At 43.4% G+C, this 16,238-nt stretch overlaps 1 protein-coding gene across 4 annotated transcripts in view; it reads right to left on the reverse strand.

The window, feature by feature from the left end:
• Positions 1-16,238, reverse strand: part of ATM (ATM serine/threonine kinase) — a 105,988-nt gene that overhangs the window by 79,216 nt on the left and 10,534 nt on the right. For all 4 annotated transcript variants that reach the window (XM_019481998.2, XM_019481999.2, XM_019482002.2 and 1 more), the window contains exons 4-11: positions 15,898-16,043; positions 13,692-13,856; positions 10,306-10,471; positions 9,705-9,943; positions 8,785-8,948; positions 7,650-7,819; positions 4,805-5,176; positions 2,217-2,411 (exon numbers count right to left, since the gene is read on the reverse strand). In XM_019481998.2, the coding sequence (XP_019337543.1) occupies positions 2,217-2,411; positions 4,805-5,176; positions 7,650-7,819; positions 8,785-8,948; positions 9,705-9,943; positions 10,306-10,471; positions 13,692-13,856; positions 15,898-16,043 (1,617 nt within the window). The remainder of the gene's footprint in view (positions 1-2,216; positions 2,412-4,804; positions 5,177-7,649; positions 7,820-8,784; positions 8,949-9,704; positions 9,944-10,305; positions 10,472-13,691; positions 13,857-15,897; positions 16,044-16,238) is intronic.

Below are 16,238 nucleotides of genomic sequence, written 5' to 3' on the forward strand. Positions count from 1 at the left end.
CAAAATCCGTGATAAAAATTAAAGCCCCCACCCCCCACCCAGGCCTGCTTGTGCCCCTTACTCCCTGCAAACAGCCCCCCAGCCCTACATACACAGGCACAGACATACAGACGAACACACACACAGACATACAAACACACCCCAGCAGGTAGGTGTGTGTGGGGGGACGGGGGAAAGGAAGGGGTTGGGGGGGGCAGATTGAGAATGGGGGAGGAGTGCATCTCTGTGCCTGCTCCCAGAAGGGGTGGGGCAAGGGTAGTGGTGCCCCTCCGCAGGCCACACCACGCACCGCCTGGTCAGTGAGGAGGAAAGCTCGCACATGGCAGCTGCCACCACGCAACCACCACTGCTGGGGGGGAAGCTGGCTGGGGGCTGAGGGGGTGAGGATGCATTGGGGGAAGACATGGAGTGCCTACCTGCCAGCAGGCACTCCTGGTGGGCCTTTCCCCCAATACCTTCCCCACTCTCAGCCCAGGCAGGTGAACAGTGTGTAGGGGGGAATAGAGCGCGACCTGGGCCGTGGCATTGGAGGGGCGAGGGGCACTGCCGGCTCCACGTGACACACGATGGTGCCCCCCCGTCCCCTACCCCAGCCCACTCTATGCCTGCTCCCAGGAGCAGGGCTGGGAGAGGTGAGGGCAGCAGTGCCCCTCTGCAGGCCTTACACATACTGCCTGGGAAGGGAGGATGCATGCAGCAGCCACTACCACCACCACACAGCTGCCACCACGCGTGAGCCCCTGCTCCTCTCCGGCCAGGTGGGCATGTGCAGTTCTCAGAGGGGCACTGCTACACTCATCTCCCTGGCCCTGCTCCAGGCAAGTGGCGTGGGGTGTGGTGGAAGCAATGCAGTGGTACTGGCATGCAGTGGCCACCACACTGTTGCGGGCGGCCGCCACCGCACCGCTGCCAGCAGCTGCCCCCACACTGCACCTCTGTTCATATGCAGCAGCGGCTGCCAGCACCACTGCACTGCCACCACCATGCCCCATGCTGCTTGCCGGGAGCAGGGGTGAGGGCAGCAGTGCCCCACTGTGGGCCTCACATGCCTACTCAGCTGGGGAGGGGGCAGAGGGAGGGCTCACATGTGGTGGCTGATGCAACACCACCGCACCCCACGTGCCATGCAGCTTTTCCACCACCGGCTGCAGGCAAGTGGTGCAAGGTGTAGCAGCAGTGGCGGCAGCCACCGTGTGCAAGCTCCCCCTTCCCCCCGGCCAGGCACTGCTGCCCTTGCCCCCTCCTGTCACAGAATGAGCTGAGGTGGGGGGGTGGCAGTGCCCCTGGCCCCTCTGTTCTGCCCCCCCACCAGGCTAAGGGAGGGGAAAGTCCCACCAGGAGGGCCCACTGGCCGGCAGGCACTCCATGTCTTCCCCCCAACACATCCTCACTCCCTCAGCCCCCAGTCAGCTTCCCCACTAGCCCTACCCCACAACCCCCAAGCCCCACTTACCTCCAGGAATGAAAAAGACTGATCCTCCTGAGGCAGCCTCCAGTAAGTGAAAGTGTCAGGTCCTGCCCTTTCCCTCTCTCCCTCCCACTCTGGGCCTGGCTGGGGCTTTCCTGCCCCTTTTGCAAACAGCTTTGAAGGCTGGAACTCAGCCAGCTTGCAGAGCTCTTTGCAAACGTGGGAAATCTGCAGGTTTCCCTGCTAAAAGGGAAAATCCGCATTTTCTCCAATTAAACCGGGAAATCCATGGTTTTCGCTGTTTTTCCATGGGAAACGGAAAACACGAATCCCTGGTCATGTATAAGAACATCACAGCTTAAGCTAATGTTCAAAATACTGAGAAACCTTAAAATGCATGTCTGGTTTGAGGCTATCTGAACACATGGAAACTTGGGGTATAACCCATCAGTTACACTGAGGAGTAAAAGTATACATTATATTATATTATTACTTGTTTTTGAAGTTTGATTCTAGTCAATGCAAAAATGGAGCTATCAAGCCAGAAAATTCTAGCTGTAAAATGTGCAAAGAATTTTCATTTCTAATATTTATACAGCATTTTTTTTTATATTCAGGGGAAAAAAAATTAATTGAATTGCCCCCCAAAACATTTGTGACACATTGCAGAAAGTTAACACAGCTATATAAACTGTACCAAAACATTAGCAACACATAACTACTCTAATATTTTGTTTCTCCCTGCCTGAATTTATATGTTATAGTTTGATATTATTCATAGGGTAGGTTATGCTCCAAAAGTTATTACCTGCACAGTACAGGAGATGGTTCCATACAGTCATCCATCACCTCCTCCAAATGGCAGAATAGTAGCCATTTCATTATTGCTTCTTTTAATAGGTAACCTGTATTTCCTTCACAATTATTCTGCACTTTTCCTACTTCCAATGTTTCTGGTACAACACAGGCAGTCATCACTGAAGCCAAACAACATGCAGCCGGACTAGAACAGAACAGAACACAGGGTAACTTGAGGAAAAATCAATCTGATTTACATTCAGTGGCCAGCACTGAGAGGTAGGCTCAATCTGTATTTATGCAGCTTAGGCAGCTCTAAATGTCACAAATAATAATTATAAGCCTGACTATTAAACATTCACTATTCTAGATTTGAAGCGCTCTGAAGTGAGATTACAAGGAGATGAGAACAGATGCTTCACGTTGTTTTAAACACCCAGAATGAATCAATTGTAGCCAGATTTTCATAGATTCATAGACGTTAGGGTCAGAAGGGACCTCAATAGATCATCAAGTCCGACCCCCTGCATAGGCAGAAAAGTGTGCTGGGTTCAGATGACCCCAGCCAGATGCCTATATAACCTCCTCTTGAAGACCCCCAGGGTAGGGGAGAGCACCACCTCCCTTGGGAGCCCATTCCAGATTTTGGCCACTCTAACCATGAAGAAGTTCTTCCTAATGTCCAATCTAAATCTGCTCTCTGCTAGCTTGTGGCCATTATTTCTTGTAACCCCCAGGAGCGCCTTGGTGAATAGAGCCTCACCAATTCCCTTCTGTGCCCCCATGATGAACTTATAGGCAGCCACAAGGTCGCCTGTCAACCTTCTCTTGCGGAGGCTGAAGAGGTCCAGGTGCTCTAGTCTCTCCTCGTAGGGCTTGGCCTGCAAGCCCTTAACCATACAAGCGGCCCTTCTCTGGACCCTCTCCAGGTTATCCACATCCCTCTTAAAGTGTGGCACCCAAAACTGGATGCAGTATTCCAACTGTGGTCTGACCAGCGCCCGATAGAGGGGAAGTATCACCTCCTTGGTTCTGTTCATCATGCATCTGCTGATGCACGATAAAGTGCAGTTAGCTTTGCTGATGACTTTGTCACACTGATGACTCATGTTCATCTTGGAGTCCACTAGGGCTCCGAGATCCCTTTCCGCTTCTGTGCTGCCAAGCAGGTCATTTCCTAGGCAGCAGGTGTGCTGAATATTTTTCCACCCTAGGTGCAGCACTTTGCATTTCTCCTTGTTAAATCGCATTCTATTGTTTTCTGCCCATTTGTCCAACCTGTCCAGGTCTGCCTATAGTTGTTCCCTGCCCTCCGGCGTGTCCACTTCTGCCCACAGTTTTGTATCACCCGCAACCTTGGACAGAGTACACTTCACTCCCTCATCCAAGTCACTGATGAAGACATAGAAGAGTATCAGTCCAAGGACCGAGCCCTGCGGGACCCCACTGCCCACGTCCTTCTAGGTTGATACCAACCCGTCCACCACCACTCTCCAGGTATGATCCTCTAGCCAATTTGCCACCCACTGGACTGTGTAATCATCCAAGTCACAGCCTCTTAATTTCTTCACCAGTATGGGGTGAGATACCGTATCGAAGGCCTTCCTAAAGTCTAAGTAAACGATATCTACCCCTACTCAAGTCCAGGTGTTTTGTAACCTGGTTATACAAAGAGACTAGATTAGTCAGGCATGATCTACCTGCTATGAACCCATGCTGGTTTCCCCTCAGCATAATTTTTCCTGCTGGGCTCTTACATATGTGAGCCTTAATAATCTTTTCAAAGACTTTACCAAGGATGGAGGTGAGACTGATTGGCCTGTAGTTGCTTAGATCCTCCTTCCTCCCCTTCTTGAAAATAGGGACTACACTGGCCCTTTTCCAGCCCTCCGGGACCTGGCCCGTGTGCCACGAGTGCTTAAATATTCTTGCCAGTGGCTGTGCAATGACATCAGCCAGTGCCTTCAGTACCCTCGGATGGAGCTCATCCAGGACTGCCGACTTAAACACATCCGATCCTTCCAAGTGGCTCTGCGCTATCTCAGGGTCAATGCTTGGTGGTCTGGCACCCTGCTGTTGTCTCTCTACAATCCCACTGTGAAACTTGTTTTGCCCCTTGTTTAGAAACTCTGAGGCAAAGAACTCATTGAGGAGTTCAGCCTTGTCCCCCCTGTCTGTAACCAATTGCTTTTGTTTTTAAGAAGTTTTCTTTTCAACTTTCAAACTTAAACCAAGTTAAAATGCACTTTTCAAGAAGTTATAGCTTAAATGTAGACAGCTCTTTAAAACTAAAATATAGCTGTGATAACAAATGTAGCCATGTTAGTCTGAAGTCAGGCAGAAGGTAGGGGAGGGTGAAACCTCTGAGACCAACTGGTTAAGAGACACATGAGCTTTTATTTATTTATTTTTTTATAGACAGCATCTGACAAAGGTTGTTGCCTACAAAAGCTCATGCCTTCCTGAATCAGTTAGTCTCCATGTGCCACCCTGACCTACCTTTTGAGTAACAAAAACTGCATTTTTGCTCATGGAGGAAAAACAACTGGATTGATCTGAATCGGAGACATAAGACATTATATTTGACTTCAACCTTACCTTGAAGGCTTGCATGCAGATCCCAAAAACATCTTCCAGAGTTCTCTGTCTAATACAACCAGGTTTCCTTGAATTATGGCTCTAAGTAACCCAAAGCTTTCTGTTTCAATTTGCTGAAAACTTATGCTGCGAACTGTAAGAGACCAAATTTTTGTCCAGATTCTCTGCAGCTCCAAATTCAGTGAGCTTTTCAAATCACTTTTCTGGTTCTGACAGAGAGCAACCTCTGCAAGGCACCTGAGCACATAGGGGGTCCGTTCCCCTCGTCGTTGCTGAGGCAGTAGCTGGTGCAGTATAGTGAGTAAGAGAGGTAGTTCATTTGTAGGAAGACTCATAGGATACTTCGATATCAATCGAGTTGCAATCTGTAACCTTGAAAACAGAAAATGAAACAATCAATCTGAAATATACAGAAATTTATTGTGTGTTGAAAGGGATGTATATTTATTAGACCAACTATTTGAGTTGGTCTAATAAAAGATATTGGATTTGCCCAAAGAACCTTGTCTGCTCTCTGTGTTGAAAAGCATTTTAGAAAATTGTTTTTACTTCTATTTTAAGATATTTTAACTATGATCACAAAGATGTTCAGAATATCTTATTCAGATACTGGTGACACTGCCACTTCCAAATAATTAGAAAAAGCCTGTCCAATATCACACACCCTACTTATGTTTTGCAAGATTTGTCAGGTAGGTCTAAACCCAACACTGCACATTACCATACCTGTCTTTTGGACACTCAGCTTCCAAATTGGGATTCACAACACAACTTGGGTACCTAAGACTACATTCTTAGGGCAAAATGCGGTCTGGGGGGCCAGATGTGGCCTGCCAGGTCATTCTAACTAGCCCGTGGGGCCCCTAAAAAATTAAAAAAATTAATATGCATCTGCCCTGGGCTGCCAGTCATGCGGCCCTGGATGGCTTGCCAAAACTCAGTAAGCGGCCCTCTGCCCAAAATAATTGCCCGCCCCTGTTCTACCCCCTTCTCTTGGTTGTAGAATACAGCAAGCCTAATGCTGTCCCCTCAACTGGTAAACAAAGGCTAAATATCATGGTACAGTGGTCAAGCACAGAGAGTCCGAATTCAGAAGAGAAAAAAATAAATAACAAGATAAAGCCTAACTGTAGTGGTGAACTGAGCAGATTTAACCTATAAGGGACTACATCACTGAATGTCCACAATATGGAAAGTTAGCTCTCTCAAACAGTTACATGAAGAAAGGATAATAAATAAGTTGCTTTATAAAGCCATTAAGCTGCAGATTAAACTGCTTAAGGGGAGAGAAAAGAGATACTAGCTTTTGAAGAGAAAGTGAGGTTCTAACAGAGACAAGGATTTTGTGAATATTTGAGCAATCTTGGTGACATACCTGTAATAAAAGTAAGAACGTAATAGCAGTACTCAACAGATAAACCTTATCACCTAAGTAGACATCACATTATATTATATCCAACATTTTTTGCTAATAAATTAATATTAGCCTAACACCTTCCACTGTTATTACATTTCTTTGACTACCTTAAAAATCCAATTTATTTGTAACTCTGTTCTGTTTGTTTGTTATAGTTTTGATTAAAAAAAGCAACAGAGTCAAAACCTGAAATAAATTCAATATTGCATTATTTGGGATTCAAACACTTCTGGTTCTCACTGGGACCTACGAGCTGATTTATGACTTCAAAACAGGACTCAGGTATTTTAGTCACTTTTAGAACTTCTGAAAAAGTTACCCTGTTTTTAAGTTTATCTGTCTAAAAATAACCATTTTCACTGACATTTGAAAAACTATAGAAACATTTACGTTGCCTGTAAAATGTATCTGATAATAAAAAAAACAAAACAAAAACAAAAATCCAGACTTATTTTGATTCAGTACTTTTAGTCTGACCTCTAACAGGTGTGGTGCTCTAATTAGGACTCTGTTAAACATAAACTGTATTATGAAAGATTATCTCAACTTGTTTCATTTTAAAACTTGCATCTGATTTGAACAAAGTAAAGTACTAGGGATGAGACTTTATGATGCAAGGGAAGCCAAAGACTAATGTGACTTGAAGTCACTTTTATATTCTAATTTTGGGGCATTTCCAGGATAGGAAGAAGTTGGAGAAGCTCCTACCATAATTTAGCTAGGGGCCTGTCTAAGTTACAACAGCATCATGAAGCTGCAATAGCTGTAGAATTATTCATAATTCCCACAGCATGATGCCCTGCCCAGTACATTCCTACATCAAGAGCTTGCAAAGGGACCTTTCACACAAGGCAGACATGCGGCTGTTTTCTACAGGGACTAAATCAAGAAATCCTTCCTATTCGTTATGGGCTTTCAGGTCTGCTATACACTGCTCCAGTCCTGCTATGGAGAAACAAGGGCTGGGATGAGAATCTCACCATGGGTCATTAATGCTTAACACAACTCATTCCACTACCCTGCACAGGAAAGCCAGTAGTTGTATTCTTATTTCAGTAATACATGTTATTTACATACTGACATGTTAGCCACAGAAGTAAAAGTGTGTGAAAGTTATTACTTCTCACTATTATTTCAGTACTGGACTTAAACATATAAAGCAAGGAAAAGGACATGGCTCATGATTTTTCAAGTGCTACGGAAACACTGCTCTGATTCCATGACAACATCCCCGTGTGCACTATTTAGTTATCTAACCCATGCTAATCATTCTGACATGAACACCTCCCCTCCTCAGCACAAGGTATTCAGTAGGAAAATTCAGTGTAAAATTTAGAAATTCATGCCCCATAGCTTACAAAATAACACTATCAATAAGCTAATTATACTGATTTCCACGCCAGAGTAAAAAAATGTAGGTGTCTTTACCAAGGTATGACATCAAAATCATTCTGTGATCTCTGCAGACTGCCTCGAATTACTTCCCATCCCAGTTCAATCCTCCTGCGTTTGCTTGGTGCAGTTCCATCACCAGCCTCTCTCTGTGTAATGGTATATGGCTGGCTTATCTCCAGGACTTTGGTGTCTTCAGTAAAAACCTTTGCAAAAGAGGTATTAAAAAGTACTAGTTAATACAGGCAAACAAATGTCCATCTTCTACTAAAAGCCAAGTGAGACTAATCAAGTTTCACTCTCCTTAAAGACCTATGAAAAACTTTTCCATCTCCTCCTTAATTTTCTTCATAAACTTTAAAGACCATTAGTGGCCTTTAACACTGACACTCATAGAGGGTACCATAATATAGGTCTCTCTAGAGCCTGTCAATCTACTTGTACAGTCAGCCACCAAAATCCGATCACACAAGAATTACATCCTCCTCTTTAGAGGGCAAGGTTTAGAAATACAAGAGCTAATTATTATTATTATATTACTAATTACAGTACTAATTATTATTCATACAGCCATTCCAATTAAATAAACAAGACTGAAATTTTCAAAAGAACCTAAACACATTTATTCATATTCCTCAATTGTAAAAGCAGTCATAGAAAACATGTACATTAACTACACACAAAATAGCAAAGAGTACTAAACATGCATGGGTTTCTCCAATAACTAACAATTTTGCTCTCTTCTGAATTCCCCAATGCTACAAAAAATGTAGGAAAAATAATAGGATTTTCTTCTTTACATATACAATGCATAATCATGTAAAACTTTCAAATTTAGAAAATTTTAAGCAGAGAACTAATTAGGTTTTCCCCTCTACAACATTTTTGTCTACCTCCAACTCAGCACTGCACTTGCCAATAGGGAGTATTTTGGAGCAAGTTAATGCAAATTTTCAGTAGAGAGTTTTCCATAACATGAACAGGTGGGCTCTGTTCTGTTGATGTCAAAAGGAATGTTGCTAGGTAAGGCACTAATGAAACTGAAATATCATTAAGCAATCTTGAAAAAAGATATAAAGCCCTATTAATAGAAAAATGGAACATGTGTAGCATCATACAGTATGTAAATCAAATTTACATTGGAAAAATATATGGAAAAATTACAGTTTACCTGATGACAAATATCAGCCATTAATTCAATTAAGTTTTCCTTTACAGCGATGTTACGTGATCCTGAAGAATATTTTCCTCTACTGCCAATGAGACTTATCTCATTCATCAGCAGATCATACAAGTTGTGTAAGATACTCTGCCATTTTGCTGACACATATGCACCTATGTACAGAGAAATATTTTAGTGCTATATGCATCCCTTTTGCTACAGTGTGACAGCTTCAAGATGCAATACGACACTCCAAGCTCATAGGCAAACAGATAATACTGGAAAAAAATCAGTGCTGTATCTTACTATAGACTGAACAATGCAAAGAGCACAGATCACATTATAAGAGGTGGAACTGTATCCTGGGAAACAGTTACACTAAAGAGGAAGCGTAGATCACTGAAGATCAGCAAGTGAGTTCCCAGGGTAAGGATGTCACGAAGTGGGTAAACAGGATCTTTGGATTTATAAAGAGGAAAATATCAAATAGAAACAGGGAAGTGATATTTCCTCCTGTATATGGCAAGTTTCTTTGGCATGGAGCTTATGACTAGATGTTCATAATGGCTACTTTTAGCCTTAATATCTATCAAACAGGATGGAAAGATAATGGCTAATCTATACACTACCCATTCTTGTATGTTGTATCCATTCTGCCAAGCTTTAAGGGTTTTTCTCCCATTTGGGCTAGAGATAGTGCCTTCTTGTACAGTATCTATCCCACTGTACTACAATTAATAATCATAAAAAATACATCATACTCAAATTCAGCTACTGCAGAAAACTACTGAGACACAATAGTTATGCTATGAATATTCTCCAGGTTTACCAGTAAAAGTGACCGCTTTTATGCTTGGACAATTTAAACTATCTCACAGAGTTGTGCTAAAATTAGAAAAGCAAAATCAGGAAAATAATTTATTATTTACCTTTTTCCTGGATTTTTGCTCCCTTTGGATGATGAATTCGAACTTGCAGATTAAGTAACTCAATTATTAGCTCCTTCAGGGAGTCTTTGGGTCTATGCTGAGTCCATACATAAAGCAACTTAGGAAGAATTTCTTCACCCAGCTTACAAACTTGTATACGACAGTTCACAGCAAACACACTGCAGAAGATATTAACTGCCGCAAGAATGTGATCCAAACCAGCAGAGTTTTTCTCCTCCCTGTAACATAAACCAAACACTTTGCCTACAGCAAAAAGCCAACTGTCATTAACAGGAAGCATTAAAACCATAAACAGTAATTCTGCCATTGCAAAGTCTCTGCAATCAAAAGTAAGCACTCAACAAATAGTTTTTTGAGTAAGGGTAGTATACAAAAAAGGCTTAATTTATATTCTAATGCATATAGGTAATTCAAATACTTTCCAGAACAAAGAATTAGTATAGAAAAGATTTATTCTTCATAAATTCTGAACAGACAGAAAGTGCCTAAGAGTAGAATCAGAATTCAGTCCCACTGCAATTAGGACAAACTACCCTAGGAAATGTAATACCTAGGCATAGGGTAAGATGTTGAATGTTACCTTGCACACTGCATTGCTTTGGAAAAGAAGGAAAACATATTGATATTTAGTCCATCAGTTTGGAAGCAGTATCCTCTGGTTAGTGTGTGAATTATCCTAGCCACCAAGACTCTGTTAATCTCCTTGGAAGGTTTGAGATACAATCTGCAGTACAGGGGCAGTAGTTCTGTAAGCATAATCCAAAATCAAACTTACATTAAAAAAATCATACAAAAATCATACATCATTTCCTTAATGTACGCAAATCTATGCCTTACACCAATCTGAAAATGTAATTTTAACCAGCTAATTATAGAAAAGGCACTACTATTCATTTGCAGTAAAAGATTTTGGCTGGATCATGAAAATATTCATTTGGTTGCAACGCCATACTTATTAGGGTCATCATTCATAAAAGTTAATTTCTTTTTTTCCAGCTCTGAGATCGTATAAACTAGACTCTTGCCTTTGTTAACAGAGCAGTGAATGCTAAGGATAGCATTCTACTCTCTTTCTGGACTTCTGGATGACCAGATTTTGTCATCTACATCAGGGGTCAGCAACCTACAGCCCACAGGTTAAACTGGGCCCACAGAGCCACTGGATCCAATCCATTGAACTGGAAGGCTTTGGTGTTATTCTGACAGCAGGAGGCCTTGCCTATACCAAGGGGGAGCAATTATTTCAGGCGGAGGGCCTCTTGCTGAGTTTTGGCAAGCCATTGAGGGCCGCATGACAGGAAGCCAGAGGCAGATAAATATTAATTTTCTAAATTTTTTAGGTGCCCCCCGAGGGCTGGATAGAATGGCCTGGCAGGCTACAACCGTCCTGCGGGCCTCATTTTGCCCACCCCTGGCATATACCATGGCTAAGCAGTGGAAAATTTCACCTGCCACAGCCAGGCAGTCTGGAGACTTTGCCCTGCCACAGCCAGGCAATCTGAAGGCTTAGCCCGCACCACAGCCAGGCAGGGAGCAATACCTATGTTGTGACAGGAGCTTTGCCAGCCACAGCATGAGGAGGAGCTGAACACCTGGCGTCCTAGCACTGGCCTGGCTCAGAGTCAGCTGGATCATTCCAAACTCCTGTAAAAAAAAGAGTTGCCAACAGCTTGTCTATATGCCCATTTAAGTCCCAAAAATGCCACTTATGCACAGGCTGGCACTCTATTCTTGCACACACAGCCACGCGCATATGCCAATCTGTGTGTAAGCCATACGCATGTGAATGGTTCTCAGAAATAGAGTGCCAATCTGTGTGTAAGCTGTATTTCTGAGATTTAGATGACCATGTAGATGACCAGTTTGCAGCTGCTCATGAACAAAAAACAAGATGAGGAACAGCTGACAAGGAAGAGGGGACACAAGTCAGCTGCTTCTTGGAGTAATTTTTCTTGGAATATGTTCACATGGTGCAGTGCCAGTTTTCTGCTCCTGAACTGTGACTGGAGAGAAAGACTCCCTTAACTTTTTAGAGGTATATCATCATCATCGCCTGCAAATAATAGAGAAAGTTCGTATGTTCTGATAGAGGTGTTAATTGATATTAAGAAAAGTACTAGAATAGTATTTTGAGCGGTGTGTGGGGTTTCCAGTCAGTCAGAGGTGCCAAAGCATCTAGGCACACGCTGGCAGGTTGGAGTGACCCTGCACTGGCCAGCCAGAAACCCTGCATGCCTAGGGGAGCTGAGGCACCCTCTCATGGCTGGCTATGTGCAATTTCTGGTTTTGGGTAAGTTGTATGTGATCATAAAACAATGCTTGATTTTCCCCATGTTGAATGAGGGGGGTGGAAATCATCTTATAATTGAGTAAATATAGAATACCCATGTCCCGATTCAAAACATAGAGGCACCATACCAGTTCAAAGAATGGTTTCCAGGTATTTTTAATACAAGCCAAACAACCTGTTTCCGCCTTGTTCCCCAAAAAGACTTAAAAAAGAAAAAACACACAAAAACCTGATACAAGCACTTACCATGAAAAACTGCAGACTGGGCGGTTTAAGTTTGGCAAAGTTAAACTTAATATGAAATGACTTATAATGGGAAGTGAAAGAGAACCTTAATAATAGATGGTGTTTATCAAGTCTACCTAGAAAACAATACTGAGCTATTCAGTAATATTGAATTTTTCTGATAATGGTAAGACTATGACTTTTTTGTTCATGTTAAAATTGCAAGTTCATTTTTCAGTAGGGCTAAAAATTTGATATATTTGTATGGTTATATTAATAAATACAAGACAAGAGCATTGGGATGAAATCTCTACCACAGTATTTTCTTCATGCTATTTTCATGAGCATGAAATCTCCAATCCTAAGGCACTTTATTTGGAGTTAGTGCAATTTGTTCTACAATTTCTTTCACATTTATGCATGCAATATCCAGCCCTAAACAGTTCTGTGAGGCCACCACCCTCATCTTCTCATCCTTCCTCAGGATGTGATGCTTTTAATAAATCTGACTAATGATACTGGATTGACTGGGGGGGGGGTCATGTATTAAATCAAAATTCAAGTTTTGTGCATACATATTTTACTTATTTAGATGGTGTCCCTCTTTTCTGTATTTCATGTTATCTGTCCTAGAGGCAAAACCATGCCACAGAAAAGTAACTAGGAAACCATGTGCATACTTGAACCCTGAATACAGTTTGTAGGTCACATCCCATTTTCTAATGCTTCCTCAGTTTTTTGCATCAAGCTATAAATTCTTCAGGTCCTGCCTTGTTAAAACATTTGTACAGAGCATAAGAGTGGGGCTCCAATACTGCTTGGGACCTTCCAAAATATAAGTAATACTTCTCAGTAAATTAAATGCATGAGAAACCACATCATCAAACACTCAAAAATATCCCAGATACAAATGTACATTAAGGCTATAAACAGGAGTTGCCTTTGGAGTGGGATGTTCTAGCACAACCGATCCACTTCACTGGCATTTCCAGACATCAGTACAGGCACTGTCCTTCAGGGCTGAGCCCCTACTGCTCCCTGGGCTTCAGGGACCCAGTTGTGAGAGGCAATGGCCCCAGGTGCTGCCCCAAGCTTGCATATATGCATCCGGGAAACCCCGCTGCAGGGAATTCCTATTGTACATGTATCATGCTGCCATATGCCAATTAGGGATCCCTGTAGGGGATTCCCATGGCACACGTGTGCAAGCGGAACCATGTGGGCTCCCCAGGCTGCAGATGCTTGCCCCAAGTCAGGGCATGGCCACCTGATGCATGTGCTACAGGAATATCACATGCCTTTTGTCTATGTTGTCTGTTTGGGTTAGGAGCTGTCTGACATGCTGTGTCTGTACAGTACCAGAAGCATTACAAATAAACCACCACCAAGCATAATTTTTTTATGGTAGGAAATATATACTGTATACAGACTTAGGAGTAACATATACTAACCTGACCACTGTTGTAGTGATATTTCACACCAATATTTCCTCTCTGAAAGAACATCCTTTAGTAGCATGGTACTACAGTCAGTTCCATAAACAGCGCAGCTTGATGCATCTCTCACTATTTTGATGATATAATTTAGAAGCTCTTGACATTTCAATCGGGGTGCTCCTATACAGAAATGAGCTTTTTTTAAACTGAAAACTGTATAATGAAGTTTGAAGTTAACAAACTGATTAACGAACTTTGAACAATCCTTTATTTATTTAGGAGGAACAATATCCTCTCTCTCAACTGTGCTCTTCTGGCAAACATGCATATTTTAAGTCTTGTCATTGCAACTTGTGACTTGCAGCATTTTTTAAAATAGCCAAAATAACACAGGCCTAGTACACCATTTTTACCTGACATATTAAGCTACAATTTCAAATTGACTTAATCTCCTTGTGTTTAAAGAACATCTTTCTAATAATGTATTAGATGATGATCTGAAAGAAAGAGGATAAGACCCACGTTGTCTACATTTACAGAGGACACTAAATGTGAGGAACTGTGAATATTAAAGACAGAAAAGTAATACAAAAGAATTCCAAGTAGTTAGAAACATTAGAATGAAATTAGAGAGATATTTAACTGGAAAAGGTGCATATTAATACACAGAGGAAAAGAAACTGAAACATGTAATCGTAGGAAGAAATCTGGAGAGCAGTAAAGCTGAAAAACCCATAGGGGTGGTGATGAACTCAATCACAAAAATGCAAATAGGATTATTTTGAAGGCAAGTGATAGCATCACCTTTCACAAGGTTCTGATGGGACCGTACCTAAAATAATGTGATTAGTTCTGGGCACTAGGCCTGTGTGAAGCAGCAAGTATTCACTTCGGATTTGGCCAATTCGGAGGAACAGCAATTCAATTCAGAGATTCAAATCACTGTCCTGATTCGATTTGGCCAAATTGGATCCAAAGATTCAGTGCCACTTTGGAGATTCGACCATAGACTAAATAAGCAGCAGTCCTCACCACGCTGGACACAGCTGCCTCCAGCTGGTAAGTCTGTTGTGGTGGGCAGAGCAGTGAGGGAAGGGGCATGGAGGAGGGAGGGATTGGGGCTGGGACAATTTGCCCAGCTGGGGCAGGGGGGCCGTGGGACTCGGGGAGGGGAACAGGGAGGCGCTATGCCCTGCTGCCACTTCGCTTCTGCCTTCCTCCCCTCGCTCCGGGTTAAAGCAGGGAATAGCCCCCACTCCCACCACTGCTGCACCCGCATCCAGCACTGCCCCCCCCAGCTGGGCAAGCATCGGCAGCACCTGCTCCCCCACCCTGGCAGGGCAAGCAGCAGCAGTGTTACGGACATCCCACGCCCCCCCTTCCAAGTCCTGTGCCCAGCTGGGGTACGGGCACTGCTTGGTCAGTCAGGGTGTGGCACTGGTGCCGCTTGCCCAGCCAGGGTGTGGCGCTGGTGCTGCTTGCCCAGCCAGGGTGTGGCAGTGCTGAGAGTGGGGGCTGTGCCCTCTTCTGCCCAGAGCGAACTGCACCTGCAGTGCGCTCTTGCCGTGTTTGGGCAAGCGGCAGCAGGGCATAGCCTCCGCTCCCAGCACTTGCAAGCGCAGCCCCTGCCCCCGCTTCCTGAGTCCCGTGCCCCTCCGCCCCGGCTCGGTAGCTTGTCCCAGCCTCAGCCCCTCCTCCCACAACAGACTTACCAACTGGAAGCAGCTGTGTCCAGCATGGTGAGGACTGCTGCCTGTTTAGTCTATGGCCAAATATCCAAAGTGGCACCAAATTTTTCCGAATCAATTCAGAGGCTTTTAATTCGATTTGGACCTTTTAATTGGTCTGTTGATTTGATTTGGATTCGGAGATTTGGTTGCCAAATCAGGCTGAATCTCCTCCAAATCGAATCGGCTACTGAAGTTTTGCACAGCCCTACTAGGCATCTCAAAGATGCAAACAAATTAGTAGCAACATAAACACTATGCTAAATCCCAAAACTGGAGGACATAAGACTGCTGTCTTAAATGACAATTTTGATCAGCCAGCCCCTCTTCGGGCATCTGAAAATGTTTTCTTAGATATTCAAGATATATAATAATTCACAAGCATGGTCACTGTATACATTAAAACTGTATGTAATCTGGTTTAGATCAAGAATTCATTCCTGAGAGTAAAACATTAAAACATCAAGACTTATATTTAGATATATGTTACTAACTTTTATTGGCACATCTGATGAAGTATTTGACTAAACTTCCGATCTCTTGCATCTTTTTCTGTCTGGAACTTTGTGTTGAGAGAGACACATTTGGTTTTGCCAGCCTGAGGCTCTCCATTTCTTTCTGGATGTATGTCTGCAGAAATCTTTGCAAATACAAAAACCACATAAGTTATGCAGATTCTTGATTATGATAAAACTAGTCAATTGTTGGTCAAGAATGATGGGAGGGGGGGGCGGGGGAGAAGGTGGGTTGGGGCCGGAGAGCTGCCACCCACCAGCCCACGCTGCCCCTACTCCCCACCAGTTCACTTCAGTATGCCCACCCCACCCCCTGCTGC

Source organism: Alligator mississippiensis, chromosome 1, assembly GCF_030867095.1.
Source record: "Alligator mississippiensis isolate rAllMis1 chromosome 1, rAllMis1, whole genome shotgun sequence".
NCBI classification, from domain to species: Eukaryota; Metazoa; Chordata; order Crocodylia; family Alligatoridae; genus Alligator; species Alligator mississippiensis.